Consider the following 22,996-nt stretch of genomic DNA (forward strand, 5'->3'; position numbering starts at 1 on the left):
TCTAGATGAAGCCATTCTTGGTAAAATGGTACAAACTTCTTCAAAAATGATATTTCTGGAAAGTATTTTGTTCTTCACACTAAATACATTCACATTCACACATTATAAATATAGTATTAAGATACAGTTCAACACTCACCCTCTTTTTAAACAAGGTAAAGGGTGACATGTTCTACATGTACAGAGGGCCCTGTACTTTTGCTGAGATCTATGAAAGTGGAAAACACATGGATTTAATGGGTTGTTGTATGTTTTTTCGGGCTATATGGCCATATTCTAGAGGCATTCTCTCCTGATGTTTCGCCTGCATCTATGGCAAGCATCCTCAGAGGTAGTGAGGTCTGTTGGAAGTAGGAAATGGGTTTATATATCTGTGGAAAGACCAGGGTGGGACAAAGGACTCTTGTCTGCTGGAGCTAGGTGTGAATGTTTCAACTGACCACATGGATTTAAAATCTGCTTTTTTTTACCTACAAGCACTCCTCACTAGGAATCTTTAGATCTTCCAGTGTGACTCCTTTGGGTATTTTGGACTTCAACTCCCACAATTCCTAACAGCCTACCGGCTGGGAGTTGAAATCCAAAACACCTGGAAGGCTAAAGTTTCCCCATGCCTGGACCATATGGTCACCTTTTCCTGCAAGTTGACCACAGAGTGAAGAATTTAGAAAGTTAGAACAGTCTAAAACCATGCATGTGCGATCTGTCCCTGGGTTACGAACTAGATACATTTTGTAGGCTTGTTCTTAAGTTGAATATGTATGTAAATTGGAACAGGTAAATTTTTAAGTGTAACTTCAGCTGAATATTTAAAAAATTGATAGTATAGGGAAGGGTTGACACCCTGTAACCCTGTTCAAACAATTTCACCTCACTTTCTATCCCTGTGATTGGATATTGATAATTAAAATATACATATGCTTATGATTTGAAGGAGAATTGGTGCAAAATGATGTACCCATGGTATATGACAGCCCCGCAAAAAATTGGCCAAATGTTATAAAAATACACAAAATAAATGATGGAAATGTGAATCCCATGTGGGCTCTTTTAACACATGTGATGGTCTTGTGAAGAAACAAAGAAATATTGGAAGGGGATACAAGAGAACATTCAAAAAAAATATCAGACATAAAAATACAGATGAAACCAGAATACATTTTGCTATGAATAACAGATATGGAAATGACAAAAATAAAGATAAATTATTCAACTATTTTGTAATGGCTGCAAGAATAGTCTACGCAAGGAATCAGAGAAATAAAAATACACCTTTAACTGATCAGTGAATGATAAAAATTATGGAAATCATGAATATGGACAGAATAACTCAGCTATCAGAGAAAGCTCAAGGCTCACCCAAGAAGGTCACGGACTGGCTACCTTTGAGAGAATATATGAAACGAGAAAAGATGAGAACAATAATATGAAAGATTTGTCTTACAGGAATGCAGAGTGACAGGAAACGGCGAATAAAACAGTAAACTAAGGACAATAATTGACCACAATAAAGAAGATTGGAAGTAAAAAAAAAATCCCCCCACCTCATTTCTACATCCCCTTCCCCTCCTTTCCTTTTTTTTTATAGATCTTGTTCTTCCTGATTCCCTCTTTTATCCCACCTTCCTATTTTATAATATTGCAAATTTTTGATTTTAATGAATAAAAATTATCTTTTAAAAAAAGAAAAAAAAAAGAAAATTTTGTGTTGTCATGGAAACTAGAATTGGTGATAAAGCTTCGGTGAAGACACATTTTTCCCATGATAATTCTCACAGGAATTAATTTTCCTTCCTACGGGTAGATTTCCTCTCGCCTCCTGTGGTCTCACCCCCAGCCCCAAGGTTTGTACATAGGAGTCGGATGTAAGTCAGGTGTTTGTAATTCGAAGACTGCCCTGTATACAGATCTGGATGAAAACACTGCCCTCTAAAGACTTTCATAAAAAGTTTTCATTTGTTGCCAGAATTAAACCAATACTGGTGCCAACTGGGGCCCCAACAGGAGGGTATTGCATAACTAGGTTGCCACAACAAAAAAGGTCCTCTTCTATTTCCCTCATTCTACGTTCCTCCCATTGTGGGTTGAGAGATGAGGCTACTTCTAACAGACAAACAAAAGGGAAAGGACTTATATAGGTATCTATTTTTAAACCTCTTGGGCTTCATATATGTCCAGAATGGTTTAAATCATGTTCATACAATGAATACCAAAACATGAAATCAACAAACAAGACCAAAGTGCAGAACTCCTTCCCATTTGTGCTCCCCAGCAAATGATATCAAGCCACACACTTCCTCTGATACATAAAACAACCACAATAAAACTGCTATTAACAGTCTTATCTTGCATTAACTTCTCCAATTGTCCATCACAGCCAACTGGGATGGCCTGTTACATGTCAAGATAAAAAACTTCATAATTTGATGATGTCATAGGAAGGGAACTTGTAGAAGCAAAATCTTTGTTAATGTATTTTTATATCTGTATCATCATAATATGTGTATTTATGCTGTTTTTATGCTTTTAAGATGTGTATTTATGCTTGTTTTACTCTGTTGTTTGCACTGTGCTGTGCCGATTGGTTCCTGAGTTCCACTGCGGAGGTTGAGAAAGGACGGGATGTAAATGCCCTAAATAAATAAATAAAAACTACAAGATAGAGAAGACGGAGAGGAGACTTCCCTATAAAGTCCTTCATCTCTCATGTCCTGCTTACTGCCTCCCTGCACCCCCAAATCAGGAAGACAGGTAGATTTGAGAAACTATCCATTTATTTATGTAATATTCTGCCTTTCTCCCAATATGGGAACTAAGGTGCCTTAATGTGTTACTATTCTATATTTGGTTGGTGACTGGAGACAACATAGGGATTCTTGCCTTGTCCTTCTTCGTAGGAGAGATGAATAGTTAGCTTCTCCCATCTCACTGGGAGGTTTCACTTTCATGAAAGAATGAGACATTTGACTCATGATTTTTAGAAAAATTTGATAGTAGTGAAAATGCATTCTCCGTTCCTTTTTGGCATCCAGCTAAAATTGTATTTATATATACAGACCCACATGGCTAACAAACTATCTTCTCACACAGAATTTTAATCCAACTTTTCTCAAATGCAGTATTTCAAAATCCAGCCTTACATCTGATATTCATGGCTAAGAAGGAAAAATTTTTTTACCTGGTTTACAGGGAGGCCAACTGCTGTCTATTTCATTAAGTTCTTCTGTCTCCAGTTGTCTGTATTTTGCGACATATTCAATGCCAGTACTCTTCTTTTTAGATATCCTAGGAATAGGAAGAGGAGACAAATTCTTATTCTATAAACTAAAAAAAACATAAACAAGAACAGAACATACCTTCTTGAGGACCCACTAAAAATAATCCTAAATACAGTCATCCCTTTCCGCTTTCTATGATTAGGGTGGAGAACTCCTGGGAAAGTAATGCCATTGATAAATTTGATGTATGGTTTGAATGAAATTGATGAAAGGTGTATAAATGGCATCTCAATGGGCTGAAGATACCATCTTAAGGAATAAGGCCTGGAAAACAACTACAATTCATGGACTGTAATTAAAAGTTGCTGATGAGAACTGTGACAATGATTAACTGTTGTTGATTTGATGAACTCTTGTTTACATTATTCAGAGACAATGACTCTTTTAAGTTAAGGATGTTAAGAAGGAAGTAAACACACAGTTGCTTGCTTTACCAATACCAATGACAAAGAGTCAACATCTGTCCGGAATCTGAGCTGTTATGTTATATCCTGTGTTTATCTTGTATTATTTTCTTTTGTTATATTTTATTGTATTTTATTTGATGTATTATTGTATGACTGTATGTTTGGTTTTATGTAATTATTTAATCTGTATTTTAATGTATTTTAATGTATTAACGTATTAAGATATTAATATGTTTTAGCTTATTTGTGTATGAATTTCCTGTTGTTAGCTGGCCTGAGTCCCTCTTCGGAGGTTGAGAAGACCGGGTTATAAAAGCTCTAAATAAATAATAATAATAAATAATTGTATTCTTTTTGCCTTGTTGTAATTGTTGAGCTTGGCCTCATGTTAGCCCCCCCGAGTCCCCTTGGGGAGATGGTGGCGGGGTATAAATAAAGTTATTATTATTATTTTACTGACACAAGAGCACAGTATGTCACAGCAAACGAGATCTTTATGCTGGATTTTGTATCACAAAATCACAAGTTGAACACTTCCCAAGCGTCCAGGACTGTGAGATGTATTTTTGAATGATGCGCACAGATCCAAGTAAGGTGGCCTTTTGCAGTTGACAAATCGTGATTTTGTCGAAGTTTATTGTTTCCAAATGCCAGCTGAGATTTTTTGGCATGGCACCCAGTGCGCCAATGACCACTGGGACCACCTGCACTGGTTGATGCCAGAGTTTTTGCACTTCGATTTTGAGGTCTTGATAGTGGCTGAGGTTTTCCTGTTGTTTTTCCTCAATGCGACTGTCACCTGGTATGGCGACATCAATAATCCAGACTTTTTTCTTTTCCACAATTGTGATGTCTGGTGTAATGTGTTCCAAAACTTTGTCAGTCTGGATTTGAAAGTCCCACAGTATTTTTGCATGTTCATTTTCCATGACCTTTGCGGGTTTATGATCCCAGCAATTATTTACTGCTGGCAGGTGGTTCTTGTGACATAATTTCCAGTGAATCATCTGGGCCACAGAGTTGTGTCTTTGTTTGTAGTCCGTCTGTGCGATTTTCTTGCAACACATGAGGAGATGGTCCATAGTTTTATCAGCTTCCTTGCACAGTCTGCATTTTGGGTCATCCACTGATGTTTCGATCCTGGCCTTAATTGCATTGGTTCTGAACATGAGGAAGAACTTCCTGACTGTGAGAACCGTTCAGCAGTGGAACTCTCTGCCCCGGAGTGTGGTGGAGGCTCCTTCTTTGGAAGCTTATAAACAGAGGCTGGATGGCCATCTGTCAGGGGTGATTTGAATGCAGTATTCCTGCTTCTTGGCAGGAGGTTGGACTGGATGGCCCATGAGGTCTCTTCCAACTCTTTGATTCTATGATTCTATGATGGCTTGCTCCTGGGCTGCAAGAATCAGGCCTTCTGTCTCCTTCTTCAGGGTTCCATTCATGAGCCATAACCAGGTCTTCTCCTTGTCAACCTTTCCTTCAATCTTCTCAAGGAACTGCCCATGCAGGGCTTTGTTGTGCCAGCTGTCACCTCTGGTTTGGAGTGCAGTTTTCTTGTACTGGTTCTTTGTCTGCTGTGCTTTTAGAAGTTTCCGATTATTGACTTCAATTAAAGCAGGTTCTTGGCTTTCCTTTACATATTCTGCCAGGGCATGTTTTTCTTCTTCGACTGCTTGTTTTACTTGTACAAGTCCTCTGCCACCAAACTTTCTAGGCAGATAGAACCGGTCAACATCACTGCGAGGATGTAATGAATTATTAATGGTCATGAGTTTTCTTGTTTTTCTGTCCAAATTGTCCACTTCTGCCTGTGTCCAGTTTATGACGCCAGCAGTATATCTTTATTATTATTATTATTATTATTATTATTATTATTATTATTACAATATATGGTTATGTCCTTCAAAAATGATAGCGAAAGGAATTTTTTAGAAATAAGGAAAAGGGGAGCCATTGCTACTTAAACAAGGAGAGCCATACCTTCTGTGGCTGGCTTAGGTGGTGATGAATTTTAATTGTGATTCCAACCCTTGGCTTCCAAAAACATTGATGGAGGAATGAGAAATTGGGTATTAAAGTGGAAAAATAAGGGACTCAAAATATTCAGGCTTGTGGAAGGAGGGCTGCTGTCACAAGCACTTCCGTTCAGAGCGCAATTTGCGGTAGCTTATTTTTTCCACCTAAATTCCCATACTTCGCATGCCTTACTTAACACTCCGTCGCTTTATGTTACCAAGCGAATTATAGGCTGAAACCAGCATCTTATATGTTCACAATGCCATGCAAGAATGCTTAGTCTAGCACCATTTTTAAATCGAAGTATCTGAGTGTGAGTAGATCAGTAATGGGTTCTTTTCTATGTCATTTTTTGGAGAGAAAGCACGGGGGACAACCCATGCTTTGAAATTTATCCCATGAAATATAGTGATGCCATGTTGTCAAAGGTGTCTGAGAAATAGTAGTAGTAATATTGTTGGTCCTCTACATTTATTGAGTTATTTTCTGTGGATTATGTTGATTAATATCTTTCTAGAAATCTCTAGGTTTTCCAGAGTGATTATGTAGACACTGAATTGCATTGGAGGACCTATAGATTATGTAGACATATATGTGTACACTCTAGGTTGGATTACTATAATGCGCTCTATGTGGGGCTCCCCTTGAAAACGGCTCGGAAATTCCAACTGGTTCAACGAGCGGCGGCCAGGATGTTAACTGGCGCTCCTTACAAAGAGAGGTCAACCTTCCTGTTTAAGGAGCTCCATTGGCTGCCGTTTACCTACCGAGCCCAATTCAAGGTGCAGGTACTTACCTACAAAGCCCTAAACGGTTTGGGACCTGCCTACCTGCGTGACCGCATCTCCGTATACGAACCCACGTGCTCCCTCCGTTCATCCGGAGAGGCCCTGCTCACGATTCCACCTGTGTCGCAGGCTCGTTTGGTGGGGACGAGGGACAGGGCCTTCTCTGTGGTTGCCCCCTGACTTTGGATCACCCTCCCCAAAGACATTAGTCTAGCACCCACATTGGCAGTCTTTAGGAAGAACTTGAAGACCTGGCTATTCCGATGTGCCTTTCCAGAATAGGATAACTTCCAGCACTACGTCCCAGAAGCACTTTACTAGAGCTTAAGACTCTCTGCACATTGCACTTGCCCAAAATCCCAACATATCACCTCTCACACCCAGCACTTTTTTAACCTGTACCCATCATTGGCCCGGCCCTGGTTTTATTGCATAATAGTGTAATGTTTTGTTTTTGTTATTGCTTATGTTTTTAATTTGTTTGCATTGTATTGTTATTGTCTGTTGTTGCTGTTTGAAGCCTTGGCCTTTGTAAGCCGCATCGAGTCCTTCGGGAGATACTAGCGGGGTACAAATAAAGTTTAATAATAATAATAATAATAATAATAATAATAGATTCCTAGAAAAATGATCTCTCAACTAAAAAAAATGTCTTTTGGATTCAAACTTTCCCCATTTTTGCAGGCATCCAATCACCTACATCAAGCAAATGTGGATGTCTGACTGTACAAAAGTACCTAACACTACTGTAATCTGGCAAGGGAAAGCAACGAATACCTGATACTTAAATACAATGTTCCAGATATATAGACAAGACTGGATATCTGTTGCAATATAATATGGTTGGGAATCATACAGCATTCCAGATGTTGATGAATTGCAACTCCTAGCACTTCCTCACGATTTGCTATTTTATTTATTTATTTACTGTATTTGTATACCGCCTTTTTCAGCCTATTGGCGACTCAAGGCGGTTCCCAACAAAACAGTATATATAATATCATAATAAAGATTAAAACATTAAAACAGTATAAAACACAACAAAGGCAATAAAAAACAACATCATTAGCTTCTCCTTATTATCAAGCATTGTCCAGTTCCATCGTTGGGATTTATAGTCCAACATTGGACAGGCCACATGATATTTATCCCCATTATGCAGATTGTAAGTTATCACATACTTGTCGCTATCTGCATTGCAATAAAAATGGATCTAGCACCGGGATTGTGGCGCAGCTGGCTGAGTGTCAGCTGCATTAAGATCACTCTGACTAAAAGGTAATGAGTTCGAAGCCAGCCCGGGTTGGAGTTGGTTTCTAACCAATTGTGTGTAGCCTGTTGTCAACCTTTGCAACCCGAAAGACAGTTGCATCTGTCAAGTAGGAAAATTAGGTACCACCTTAAAGTGTGGGGAGGCTAAATTAACTGATTTATGAGGCCATAAAGAAGACTCCAGCAAAGCATTCCAGCGGGGAAGCATGCGGGGAATGCGGAAGTGTTTCATCGGCGTCGCAGACGGACGATGAAAGCGACAGCTCCCCTGGCGGCCAGAAAAAGTTAAATAGTCTCTGTGTATGTCTGTATATGTTTGTATGTCAAAAATTGGCATTGAATGTTTGCCATATATGTGTACACTGAGTCCCCTGCGGGGTGAGAAGGGCGGAATATAAAAGCTGTAAATAATAATAATAATAATAATCATCATCATCATCTATGCACCGCTGTCCAACTTCATGCATAAAACCTTATTGTTTTGTGGTTCTTTGTAAAACAAGGCCATTCAACTCTTGCAATGTTGACACCACTTTTAAAGTGTCATGACTCAGTGCTATGGAAGTGGGGAGCTGTAGTTTTATAAGGTCTTGACATTTCTCTGCCAAAGAACCATAGAATCACAGATTGGGAAGCGACCTAATCCAACTCCCTGCCAAGAAGCAGGAAAATCATATTCAAAGCACCTTTGACAGATGACCATCCAGCCTCTGCTTAAAAGCCTCCAAATAAGGAGCCTCTACCACTGGTGCTTCACCAAACTACAACCTATGATTCCATAGCTTGGAGCCATGGCAGTTAAAGTGGTGTCAAAACAAACTGAAAGTGAATCCAGACAAAACAGATGTGCTTGCCATCAAGGTTCCTAATCTGAGAGTGGAGGTGAGTCAACCAGTTCTGGATAGGGTTACATTTCCCCTGAAACACTGTGTTCACAGCTTTGGAGTGTTCCTGGATCCATCTCTCCAAATGTCAGCCTGAGTAGATGCAACATCTGGTTCATCAGCTGTGCCCCTTTCTAGAATCTGAGGACCTTTAGATGGTAGTGTACACACTGGAAACCTTAAGGTTGGCCTTCTGCAATGTGCTTCACGTTGGGCAACATTTATATCAAGTTTGGAAACTCCAGTTGGTTCAAAATATGGCAGCCAGGCTGTATTAGGTCTGCCAAATGTTTGAGATCCATATGCAGGCACATCTAAGTCATGGTAGACCACAGAAAATGGCTATGTTGTGGGAATGGTGTGTACTGCAATTATTTCTAAAAACATGGCAGCCAGACTAATTACAGGAACATCCAGGAGTGAGCGTATCACTCCAATACTAAAGTCACTCCACTGGTTGACCATTAGTTCCCGGGCAAAGTACAAAGTGTTGGTTTTGACCTTTAAAGCCCTACATGGTTTGAGTCCTGGTTATCTAAAGGACTGCCTTCTCCTCCACAATTTCCCCTTCAGAACACAAGTCCTCTGGGGGGCATATACTCTAACCAGCCAGAACCCGGCTAGTGACCAAGACTCAGAGGACCTTTTCATCAGCCGCCCCAAGACTGTGGAACAACCTGCCGGAAGAGCTCCAACATCTAAATGAACCATTGGAATTTTCTTCTGGCAGATCTACCCAGACAATTTTAAGCATGAATTTTAAACTCATGTCCTTTGTTTAATCTGTTTTGTATATTTTAATATGAAACTGAAATATATTTTAATATGTGTATTTGTGGTATTTTTACAATGTTTATGTGTTTTAATTATTCTGTAACCTGCCTCGAGCCACGAGGAGAGGTAGGTAAGAAATAAAATTATTATTATCGTTATTATTATTATTATTATTATTATTATTAAATGTGCTTTGTTGTTTCAGAAATCAGATGTGATGGTTGTGGGGTTCACAACTGAAAAATGGGAAAGGATATGGTTTGCAGTGATAGAAATCTGAAGAACTGCATTCTGCATTGTAAAATGTTGCTGCAGATCACACTTGCTTTAGAAAAGCAATAGCCCTTTGAGTCTCCTTTGTGGAGAAAAAACCAAGGTATAAATAAACAATAATAAGTAATAATAAAAATAAAGTTCAGCATGGTTGAACATGGTGATCTTTATCATGTCTGTTCTGTTTTCTTGGCTGCTAAATGTATTATTGCGTGTTAAGTGTGTGGTCTATTTTGTTGTTTCTTTGGGTCTTCATTTGTATGGATATATTTATTCCTTTTGGTGATATTGGCTTTCCAATGTCATTTCATAGCCTGAAGTCAGGGAAGACCTTTTCTTAACATCTCCAAATTCATGCAAAGCCTAACCTTCTCAATGGTGTTTGGATAGCGTTTAGTATCAATGTGCCAATTATTTCTGGTGTGAAACAAAATTTTCCTTCTGGTAATAATTCTGATGAGATCTCCTTTCATTAATTTGGCTAAATTTATGTGGTCAGTGTCTAATAACTATTATAGCTAGTATGAGCAAAATATTATAATAATAATTGTATTTTTGTACTCCACTTCCATCTCCCCAAAGGGATTTGGGGCGGCTTACATAGGGAGGAGCCCAATCAATATAGTTACAATACAATACATTAAAATACATAAACAGCAGCATAAAACAGAATAAAACAACAACATTATAACAAAATATAAAAGCAAGCATTGAACCAACAACCAGTGAACAATAATAAATTTCTGGTCATGAGTAGGCGGAGTGGTCCAAAAACGCAATTGTGAGGGCAGGGCTGATGGATAAAGTGTGTAGGTCATATGGCAACAGTAGAGATAGAGGGCAATATAAAATAGAGTATTATAACTTTGGGTACAGAACAGAAGTAAAGTGTGAGAATAAGATTTTAGGTCCTAGTTGGGGCCAGCTATCTGGGGAATTATCTAGTGAAAAGCACAGTGGAACATCCACGTATTTAGATCTTTGTGGAAAATGGACAGGGTGGGTGTTAGCCTAATCTCCCCGGGGAGTTACAGAGCCGAGGGAGCCACCACCGAGAAGGCCCTCTCTCTTGTCCCCACCAACCGTACCTGGGACAGAGGTGGAAGCAAGAGAAGAGCCTCCCCAGAAGATCTTAGAGATCGTGTGGGTTCATAAGGGAAGATGTGGTCACGAATATAGGCAAATTAAATCTAGGAAAATTAAATCAGTTAATCAAAGAAAGTCCGATTAATATAGTTACATTTTCCTGTTAGGTGTCTGTCCAACAGGTGAGCTCCACACCGGTGACAAGTTTCTCATCAGCAAGCTGTTTCAAATATACCCTCTGCACATAGCCAGAAGGTAATTTTATGTACAACGTGTTAAATAATTGTGCATAAAACAAAGTTTGTGTACACTGACCGCATGAAAAAGCAAAGGTATCACTCTCTAAACTCTGCATGAGGATAATTTTGGATTTTGAAGTATTTTAGATTTCACAGTTCTGGATAAGGCATACTCAACTGTATAAAGGGATAATGGATATTCAACTCCAAAGTGAATTGTTGGAAGAGAATCTATGATGCACTACGACTATTAAATCATCTACAAAACTTAAAGATAGAAGAAGGCATGGCAATGGAATAATTACAGCAAGTGTTAATAGCTATTCTGGCTCAGAAATGTTCAAGCTGTAGCATGGAAAAGTAATTCATAAGATCTGCAGTAAAAGCATCCCCAGCATCTACTTCCTTGCAGTTAACTTCTGACCCTAATAAGTTTTTCAATTATTCTTCCTTCCTCTGTAACTGTAATGTTTGCTTACTACTTTCAGATATTTTAGTGTGCTTTAGTGAACATAATGCGTAATTTCTAGATTTGTTTTAGACTCTGTCAGACTTCAAATGCTTCATTGTTCAGGAAATATAATATTTGGAATTTGGGGAAGCTGAATAAAACAAGCATCCCAAAATGAACTGTATCATCTATAGTTGGCACACCACACTTGCGGATTTCACATCTGCAGATTTGATTCATATGTTCTCTCTAGGAATCTTCGGGTCCCTTATCATAACTCCATGGAAGGTAACTAACAGAATTGTGCTACAGGACCTAGAGCAAAGGTCCCCAAAGTAAGAGTAATAAATCATCATCATCATCATCAACAACAACAACAACAACAACAACTAATTCAGGTGTCTAAACCTATATCATCACTGCAAGGAAACAAGACAATGTGGGTCTGCCATTTTCACAGCAGTATTGTAAAGTTAATCACCAAGCTGCAACAAATCTTGCCAACTGGAAAGTTGACAGTTCGAAGCCCAGGTCAGGGTGAGTGAAGAGTTAGTCCAGCTTCTGCCTACCAAGCAGTTCAAAAACAAATGTGAGTAGATAAATTGGAACCACATTAAAGTGTGGATGTATTTAGGCACGGCGTTTCTATCAAAAAAAGGAGGAAGTTTACGAACAAAGAAAGCTCTTCGGCAAGGAGATGGAGGAACAGCACCTCTTGTGGCTGGAACCGAGCACAGCCTCCAAAGGTGCCAAAATATGGGAAAGACTATATATACCTCTATCTGCTGTCCATCTTGTCATTGTATAATCGGCATTGAATGATTGCCATATATGTATTCTTTGATCCGCCCCAAGTCCCCTTTGGGGTGAGAAGGGCGGAATATAAATACCGTAAAATAAATAGAAGTACTGAGCATAATTCACTGTTATAACCCAAACATAGATATACCATAATTCACACACACACCTGAAGATAGATGAACATACATTGTGAGCAACTGAAAATACAAAGACCTCAACAAAACACTTTCAGACTACAGCTGCTTTCAGAATCCCACACAGATTTTTTGTAGTTAGATATCTATATTCCAATTTTCCTACTGAGGCCATGCAAAACTGATGCATAACAGGGCACAATTTGCTAGTATTGGTTATGGTTCTTGCGAGACCCCTTCAACCCAAGTTTTGGACACAAGATAGGATATAAATAAACATAATAATAATATTCCAGTTTAGAATGCAGATAGTGACGAGAGACAATTCAATCCCAACCCCAAAATAACACTAAAACCCAGGGATATCCAATAAACCTGAACAGTGGTATTTAAGATAGATAAAAGTAAGCACGTCTACAAACAGGGTTGCAGTTAAACAAGCTCTAATGATGGACACCAATCTGGACAGCTTTAAAAGGGGATTAGATAAATCCATGCATTATAAAACTCTCAGTGGGAACAAATCATAGTGGCTATTTATTGCTCGCACTATCAAAAGTATTATAATTTTTAAGACCAGTTGCTAGGGAACACAAGTGTTCTAATACACTCATATGTATTCTCCCAGGCACCTAGTTGGCACTCTGGGCACTGAAATGATAGATCTGTTCCAACAAGGTTCTTTGGGTGTCTACAAGCTTTACACTAACAGAAGGCACTTTATTATATACCAGGCTTATCCAACTTGTGGCCCAAGTTGTCCATGAAAGCAACCCATCATAAAATCGTAAACTTACCATTGTGAGGTTTTTTTGCTATTTTTTGTAACTTGATTGTGTAGTTCTTGAGTGCAAACTTTGCAGACAACCATGGAACAAAGTAATAATCAGAGTATTATCTGTAATTTGTATTATAATTATCCTCACAAGCTCTGAGGATGTTTGCCATAGATGCAGGCAAAACGTCAGGAGAGAATGCTTCTAGAACAGGCCATATAGCCCAAAAAACCTACAACAACCCTGTGTTTAATAATTGTAAGTAGTTTAGCCAGAAGAAACAAAAATGTTAAAATTAATGAATTTCAAGTGTGTATTCTGTACAGCACCACTCTCATTATTTGCACACGTGTGTAGCTTCAGTTTTACAGCAATGTGCAACCCAAGGCAATTTGTCTTCTTCCAATGTGGCCCAGAGAAATGAAAAGACTGGACACCCAAGTTACATACACTATATTCTTGTATGTTCAGAGATACCTTCCTGGGCTATGGATAATAGCAAATTGTATTGAAAGATTTTTCTGACCCGATAATACCATATAGTTATACTAGAGGACCTAGAAATGCCAAGAGGGAATGTATTATTATGGATATGGCTAAATTAAACCCTGGATATGTGTCCCGTGGAGAAGAGGGCTATTTCTCTACTATGAAGCTAAGTGGAGAAACTGATATATCAAGGACAGAGAACCTGTGTCCCCTCCAAACATTGTTGCCCAACAACCCTTGCCATCAGTTGCCATTCTAGCTGGAGTTAATGGGGGTTTAATGATAACATAATCTGGAAGATCAGACGTCCCCAATTTCTGGGCTACGATAATTTTTTAAAAATCTCACTCTGTAAAGTCCTTAAATTCTAAAACAGGTTAAAATTGGACCAGGGCAAGGAACAGTTAAAATGCATTAATTCCAAAATCCTAATGCTTCACTGTATTAACTATTATGAAACACCCATTTTCAGACCATCAAAGCTTCAGGCTTTACATTTATGAATACTGAAGATGGTATAGACTCTGAGAAGAAGAAATAACCTTAATTCTATACCAAGAATGAGCCCATTCTACAAGAGAGTAAGTCACATATAGGGTTGATCACTATGACCAACCCTACTCCACTTCTACCTCCTGTTGGTGCTACAAGTACAAGCTTGGTGTCACATGTTATGGTTTTCAGGGTTTATTTTGTTCAAATTTTAAAAAATTGCATTTGCATTTATATATACAGAATGAGATATCTTGGAGATGGAAACCAGGTCTAAAACCAAAATTCATTTGTGTTTCATATACACCTAATACACATAGACTGAAGGTCCAACTATGGCAGTGGTTCTCAACCTGGTGTCCCCAGATGTTTTTGACCTACAACACCCAAAGATCCCAGCCAGTTTACCAGCTGTTAGGATTTCTGGGAGCTAAAGGCCAAAAACATCTGGGGACCCCAGGTTGAGAACCACTGAACTATGGGCTGAAGGTTAGAAGTATGCTCTGCCCAGGTTTGTCACTGCAAGATCTGTTGAAGGTTTATTCATCTGGTTATTGTACAGTTCCCTTCTCAGAGGCATAGATATCTTCCAAGAATTTTCTGATAACTTTATTCTTGACTGTGGTGGCCTGCTAGAACAAGGCAGCAGAATTAGATACCAATTCAATATCATTTCAAGGATCAGCTCAACCTTCTGGGCTTCAGATACCATACAATTGACACCTGGCCTTATGTGCACCCGGGCAGATAAACGCTTCTCCAAGAAAGTTATGGATTTCTACAAGAGAATCAGACTCCTATATAACCACATTAATGGGGAAGTGAACATCTTGTAACAAAACCCAGCGTGACACACTTGATCAGGTTCTGAATGTGACTGCAAATCGTGCGGACTGTCGCCAGCTCTTTTCTGTTGCCCCACCATTTGTCAACATGCAGCTTCCTGCGTTTCTTCCCCAAAAGAGAGAGCTCCACATTGATATGATTCAAATCCCACCGGAAGGTTCCTCTGGGGCTCTTGACCATGACTGTTCACCCCTTCAGGGCAATGCCAACTTTCTCAGGAATGTCAACAGTCCAGTTGCTGAGAATGGTCTTCATTTTAAACCTTTCACTTTACAGAAAAGTGGGAAAAGCAACTGAAGGTAATTTTCAATATTTTTGTGCATGAAACAAAGTTTGTTTACACTGTCACTATCTCAGCCACCTATATGAACAATTATGGAGTACTCTTGATTTCAGAATTCCAAATAAAGAATGCTCAACACATTTACATCCATTTTCCCTGATACCACTAATCATTTGTCTTCCAAAACTCCATCTTGCAATCTTTGCTTGCCTCTTCATCAGTCTGCTGTAGTGAAGACTCTTCTCATTTTTATTCCTTGATCAGTTCGTTAGCTCAGTCAATCAATTTGAAGAAATCTCTCATCCCACCCATGTATCTAATGGAGAAGGAAAAGTGCACTGCTAAATAATAATGGGATGATAACAGAAAGCAAAAAAAAAAAACACAAAACCCCTACGTCTTCATGCAAAGCAGATAACTTCACAAGGCCACACGCTGTAGGCCAAATTATACAAATGCAGCATATAATTAAGGAATTCAGAATAAAAGAAGATTAGTAAATAGTTATCCCAATTTACAGAGGCAATCACATGCTGAGAAGTGATTTGCCCAAGGCTGTCAAACACATCCATGTCACATAACTCTTGAGCATAATACTCCATTAACTACCCATCAGGCAGCCAGATCATATACAGTAGGACCAATAAAATGATGTGTCCCTGACTGACAAATATAAACCCCAACAAATCCTGAAAGATATCACCACCAATGGTATAGAAAATCACTCAGAGTTCCAAGAGAATTAGCAGATCTTTGTCACAAATCAATCATCTGGGTAGAAACAAGATTGAAACCAACAGCCTAAGGGTTCTCAATGTCAAATCCAACCTAGTCTTCATCAACTGAATAAGAATGTTATGCAACAGTTTTGGGAATTGTTTGGTAGAAGATTTAGAATATCCTCAACTTGACCAGGTCAGGAATTCGTCTCATTTGTCCAAACCCGCTGTGGGCCAAACAGAAAGAAATATCTAGCAAGGAATAGGCAAAGCACTATAATATTCCTTCCAACAACCTACACAACTGCTAGATGAAGAAGCCATCATTCTTTCAAAGATAGGTCTTTACTGATCGTTTGCTGGGACAGTGGAAACCAAGGCAAGCAGATTTATTTGAATACTCAGGTTACATCAGGATTGCAAGACTATATAAGAAGCTTCTTTCAAACCATATCATAGACCACTGCTTCTTAAACTGAAAATGGGATCCCTCTCAGCTCAATGTTGGGGTTCTAAAAAAGTTGTCAACAGTGAAAGTTTTCTGAATGTCACTTTGTGACTGATTTGGACATTCATATGAATCTGTCCAGTATTTACTTGATGGGTTGTTACCTTGCCATGGTGAGGGGTCTTGAATGTACAATGAAGCTGTGGTAGCCACCAGAGTCATGCACTCTCAGGGGTGCGTAGAGAAGGTTCCAGAACAAGGACAATCCAAAGACCTCAATGGCGGATCAGGTGGAAGATTACACAGGACATGTTACACTGGCTGTGAAGGCGAAAGAAGACTCCACAACAGATGGAGATGCCATCGCCGTCGTGTTAACCACACCACTGGTTGGGACCCTCACTCTGTGAAGACTGTGTGCCGATTGGCTGTGCACTAACCTCCACACATAAAAAAACTCACGCACAGGTGTCTTCCAAGAATTTGGAAGGCCATCATACTCAGACAACTAAGGATCGCCTAAGTAAGTAAGTTTGCAGTGGATTCTGCTGAAGATGCTTCAGTTGAACTTCATAAATAGGAAAATCAGCCTGTTTAACAAACCTTGAAAATATTGATTTGTTATCAGAAAATGTACACTTTTAAAATCTATTTATTATACCTATATACCTGGGATCGTGTAAAAAATTCTCAGGACAAGACAGCTCACAAATGAAAAAGTTTGAGAAGCCCTGCCATGGACTGTTTGGGATTCTTAAATCACCCTCCAGGTGTCCAAAATGTTACGTTCACAGAGCGCAATGGGTCGGCGGTTTGAATCCGCAAGAAGGTCGGTGGTTTGAACCCATAGACAGGGTGAGCTCCCATCTGCCAGCCCCAGCTTCCCATGAAAGGACATGAGAAGCTTCCAGGGCATCCCCTGGACAACATCTCTGCAAACAGACGGTTCTCACATCAGAAGTGACTTGCAATATGTTCTCAAGCTGCTTTTGACAAGATAAAAAAAATGTTCACAGGAACCCTGATCTTTCACCTTTCTAGTTAAACTATAAGTCCAAAATACCTGAAACACCAAAGGCTAAAACAAAAACAGCTTGTGATAAGACTATTTTTTTTAATGAAAATTGTACTGGGTCTGACCAGAGAGTGCAGCCTCTGATTTTATCAGATTTTCACTGGTTAGAAACCAGATTGTAAAATAAATTCCTTCCCTTTCTACCAGTCCATTCTCCATTATAGTGTTTAAAATGAGTTTTGCTCTAAAGTCAAGGCTCAGAAGCGCATCCTTCGCATCTGAAAAATAAATAGAACAAAACAGCACCCCTTGGCAGAAGAGAGTCAGTCCTCTTGAAGGACAGAGTCGAGTTTATACCTAAACCCCCTGCAGCCCCCCAAAAAATGAGATGGCCATCAACTTAACCTTGTCAGTCAGCTGTCAGGTCCAGACTATCAGCCAGATGCCCAAAGGAGATACAGCACATAGCTAAGCCGTGCCAATCATAAGTCCTAACCATGACTGTTCGGGGTCATCCTGGCATAGAAATTTACTGAAGAGTTGTCACGTCCCTGGAAATAATTAGTCCAGTGAATCTTCAGTTCTTAATTCACGGGCCACCAGTCGTCCGGATGGCACTTGACAAGACCACCGAAAAAAGTGCTGAAGGCTTTCCAATGACTGCCAATTTAAAACTCAGCTCCTTTTGCCTTCTTCACACAGATGTACTCAACAACCAGGGTAAAATGGGGAGAAGAAAGTTGAACAAGTTAATTTACAGGACAACTGCTCTGATCTGAGCAGCTGCCAGTCCACACAAAATATTTGCAGGTGGCAAGGTGGAAGTTAACATTAGAGCAGGTTTCCAGATATCTTCTCTCAGCTTTCAAAAATAATTTTTCTACATAGTGGTCGGTGTGCTTTAGTTTTTTTTCAATTTTGTAAACATCCCCCAGATTTTACTGAACAACAACTAGCTGCACTTTTAATCATCCACCATGTGGACTGGAGATAATGGGGATTGGAACCCAACAGCAATTGGGTTGCAACTCATCATATCCACAAGCCTTGTGTATCAATTCAAACCCCACTATCTAGACTAAACGGAATGAACTGCAGCCTTCCAGATGTCACTGTAACACAGCTTTCATCAACTCCGGTCATGAGGTCTAATGACGAGGAATACAGGAGTTGTTGTCCAGCATCTGGAAGGCCACATAAAATGACATGGCGGGATGAATTTGGCACATGGTTCTTGAGTTTGACAGTTCTAGTGCAGTGGTTTGAGTGTTAGACTATGAATCTGTAGACCAGAGTTTTAATTTCCGGTTTGGTCACTGAAACCCACTGGGTGATTTTGGGCAAGTCGCATACTCCCACCCCTACAAAATTCTGTTATAGATTTCCCATAAATTGGAAAGTATTTGGAGAAACACAACATACAAAAAGCCTTTGCCTTCAAGCTGAAAGTAAGCACAGAAGAATCAATCTAACACCCTATGCAAGGGGTTTCCATAGTCTGACATCAGTCTCTGAAAAGGCCCTTCATGTGTCCTCACCAAATGTAGATGTGACAATCATGTGACTAAAAGAAAGCCTTCTAACTTTGAGGATCTTAATATACAGGTAGGATAGTATATAGAGATGTGATCTTTTTGGATCTCTAACTGCAAGCAACAGAAGGGAAGTGGGTTATACTTCCCCTGAAGTCTACATTTATCTTTGTCTTAAAAGGAAGCATAGTTGTGCAATGTGAGTTCCACGGATCCACATCTTCTCCATCCTTGTCTACTGTCCAACACACCCGCTTTTTACAATTGGAAAGTTCTAAACTCAGGAAGAAAATTACAGTGGAAACCACCGTTGCCTAGGATGGGAAAAAGTATCTGTGAGTTACTGTCCAACATCAAATGTAGAGAATTACTAAAAACCTTGAGGATTGCTTTATAATTTGTCCTACGTTCATTTTTCTGGGAACATAGGATGGTAGCCTTAATTGGGTCCTCTTTTGAAAGCTATGCTGTGTAGACATAAGAACGAGAGTTCCATCAAAGTAGGTGAACTGGAGAAAACCAAACTGAGAACTAGGGAATAGTTGACATATATATTATAGCAGGACCCCCACAACTTGATGTTCTCCAGGAGTGGCACACTAAAACACCCATCATGCTGGCCCAGTAGAGCAGTGGTTCTCAACCTGTGGGTCCCCAGGTGTTTTAGCCTTCAACTCCCAGAAATCCTAACAGTTGGTAAACTGGCTGGGATTTCTGGGAGTTGTAGGCTAAATGGGGACCCACAGGTTGAGAACCACTGCAGTAGAGCCATGAACAGCTGCAGATCATCACATCTGGAGAGGTGGACAGGTTGGGGAAAGTCTAAAGCAGACATCCTTCCAGATCACCTCCTACCAAATCCTTTTATCTGGAAATATTTAGAAATGACGGATTTCTGCATTCAAAGAATATACTCGGGATGTTTCCTCTTCCAACCTACCCTTTTCTCCTGAAAAGAGTCCTGTTTTTGTCTCCTAAACTAGACCAAATGAACAACCATGATGAATACCAATTAAACTTCCACTGACGTGATATGGGTGAATATAAATAACTTTTTAAAGCAACAAAGATGAGTTTAAGCAGCCAGCTGCCAAATTGATACGGATACAGGCTTATGTAATTAAAGGGGCCAGCTCTACTTACTATTCCAGATAAAATAAAAAATCAAACTTAATACTTCCGGCCATGAGTCATTTGCTGGCTAAGATCGTTCTTTCCCTGATCTGCTACTGCAAGCAAGCACCAATTTCTTTGAAAGACAGAAGAGACACCATATCACAGAAGATACTAACATATGGAGTGGTGTACAGGGAGCATACTGTTGCGTCAGCTCCATTGGCTGCCAGTCTGCTACCAAACACAATCAAAGTGCTGGCTTTAGCTCAGTGGTTCTCAACCTGGGGTCCCCAGATGTTTTTAGCCTACATCTCCCAGAAATCCCAGCCAGTTTACCAGCTGTTAGGATTTCTGGGAATTAAAGGCTAAAAACATCTGGGGACCCCAGGTTGAGAACCACTGCTTTAGCTTATAAAGCCCTAAATGGTTTCAGCCCAGCTTACCCATCCGAGTGTATCTCCTTCTATGAACCATCTCAAAGGTTAAGATCGTCTAGGGAGATCCTGCTCTCGGTCTCACCTTCTTCGCAGGAGCAACTTGTGGGGACGAGAGACAGGGCCTTCTCAGTGGTGGCCCCTCAGCTATGGAACTCCCTCCCCAGTGAGATTAGATTAGCTCCCTCCTTTCCTTCAGAAAGTGAAGGTCCCACAACCAAAGTGAAGACATGATTGTGGGACCAAGCCTTTGGACAATAATCTGCAATATAGTAAGTTACTGTTGAATAGTGCAATTTATTATTGGAATGGCTGCTGGAAGATGCCTTTGGACTGTGTGGTTTTGAAGTAATTGGTTTTAAGATTATGATGTTATAATTATTGCTTTTAATGTATATGTTTTGTTTTATCCTACGTATGTGTATGTGGCATCAAATTGTGCCTTTTTTGTGAGCCGCCCTGAATTCTCTTCGAGGTGAGATGGAGATTTAAATGCAGTAAATAAATAAATAAACATTGCTTTCCCAGAGATGCCAGGACAATTTGCTCACCTTTCACAAAAGTCAGTTAAGATACATACTGTATAATAGCAAGGAAATTTACAGATTTCTAGACCTTCTGTATTCCTAGACTAAATTAGGGTCTCAATAGACTAAATAGGGTCTTATACTAATATGGTCTGCCTTACATAATACTGGTATGCCCGCATGCCACAATAAGCCACGGTTTGTTATAATTGTGGTTTGTTGCTTTAGTTATAAATTGTAAGGCAAAAACAAAACCACGAGTTCAAACTACACTGGCCAACACACATTTTGGTGCCTCAAATGTTAGTTCTGTTTCTGGATATATTTGACCTGCTGATTCCAAAAATGACACCAATTTTCCCCTATTGGTTCTAGGTTTTGAGATACAGAAAACATGACATATACCAATGTTCATCTGCTCGCCCATAGAAAGCCTTTATAACAATATCAGAAAGCCTTTATAACAATATCTAAGAAACCAGAGATGATGCGGTCTATCCAATGCCATTTTCGGAATCAGCAATACGAACAACCCCAGGAACAAGCCTAAAAATGAAGAAACCAATTTTTTTTTTGATGGGTTGTGCTATCATTTGTGGCTAGCTAACAAACCACAGTTTATTAAGAGACTGTGCATCACAAGCCATGTTTCAATACAAATAAATTCTTATTATACTTTCACAGCCTTTCTGGAAATGAAGTTTTCTACATGCCGGGCTACTAAACCATGATATATCTTCCTAAATTACATCTCCCTCTAACTTCAAATATTTTCTTCCATTATAATGCTTCCACATGGGTCTAGGATACTATGGTATTGCTCAACCTGACATCCGTCGGGAAGTAGCAGCCAATAATGGAAGGATCAAGATAGTGACATCTCCAGCCCACCCCCTGTTTGGGTATCAGCCAGCACGCCTACGCCTTAAATCAAGAAATAACTTTCTAAGATCTACAGAAATACTTGCAGGAACACCTCAGCAAGCGAGAGTCCAAAAGTGGAGAGCCCAAAAGTGGCAGGCTCAAACCCAGAACCTCAATCAATGGCTGATACCAAATGAGAGACTCCCCCCTGGGCGCACAGAAGACGGGACGACTTGGAAGGCACTGAACAGACTGCGCTCTGGCACCACAAGGTACAAAGCCCATCTTCAGAAATGGGGCTACAAAGTGGAGTCCACGACATGCGAGTGTGGAGAAGAGCAAACCACAGACCACCTACTACAATGCAACCTGAGCCCTGTCACATACACAATGGAGGACCTTCTCACAGTCACACCAGAGGCACTCCAAGTGGCCAAGTAATGGTCAAAGGACATTCAATCAACTACCAATCTTGCAAACTTTGTGTTTTGTTTGTTTGTTAAAAAATGCAGTACAACAGTTTGGTCTGCCCCTGACACGATAAATAAATAAATAAATAAATAAATAATGTTGTGTTTTTAAATATGTTATAACTGTTACCCTGAACTGGCTTCTGACATGATAGATAAATAAATAAATAAAAGTATTGGGCTTTTACTGCAAAATCTGTTTTGTGTAAAATGTATATATTGTTATGAAAGTCTTAATGTCGAGCAGTTTACAAATTCTACAAATTAGATGGATAAACGAAAGCTTGTTTGACATCTTATCTACATACATAGAAAAGATATTTGAAAGGGGGATACAAAATCCAGTTTCCCATAAAAATTGGTGCTTACTGTAACACGGCAATTCAGCCAAACTAATCTCTTCTCTGAGATTATAGAAACATTTCATCTTCTTTTGCTTTATTCACATTGGTAAAAAGGAGGAAGAAAGGAATGTCAGTAATGCATAATTCCCCCTCCTGGCTAAATACATTTTGAAGAAAAAAATTTCACAAAGTATTTATATTCCAAAATTTTACCCAATCATCTTGGTGGTTTTTTTAA

The 22,996-nt window shown here is 39.5% G+C and overlaps 1 protein-coding gene and 1 pseudogene across 1 annotated transcript in view; both read right to left on the minus strand.

The window, feature by feature from the left end:
• Positions 1 to 22,996, minus strand: part of TDRD9 (tudor domain containing 9) — a 144,793-nt gene that overhangs the window by 101,788 nt on the left and 20,009 nt on the right. The window contains exon 2 of the mRNA XM_067463023.1: positions 3,179 to 3,285. Within this exon, the coding sequence (XP_067319124.1) occupies positions 3,179 to 3,285 (107 nt within the window). The remainder of the gene's footprint in view (positions 1 to 3,178; positions 3,286 to 22,996) is intronic.
• LOC132761995 (large ribosomal subunit protein uL6-like) lies at positions 14,668 to 15,261 on the minus strand (annotated as a pseudogene).

This window comes from Anolis sagrei, chromosome 1, assembly GCF_037176765.1.
Source record: "Anolis sagrei isolate rAnoSag1 chromosome 1, rAnoSag1.mat, whole genome shotgun sequence".
NCBI lineage: Eukaryota > Metazoa > Chordata > Lepidosauria > Squamata > Dactyloidae > Anolis > Anolis sagrei.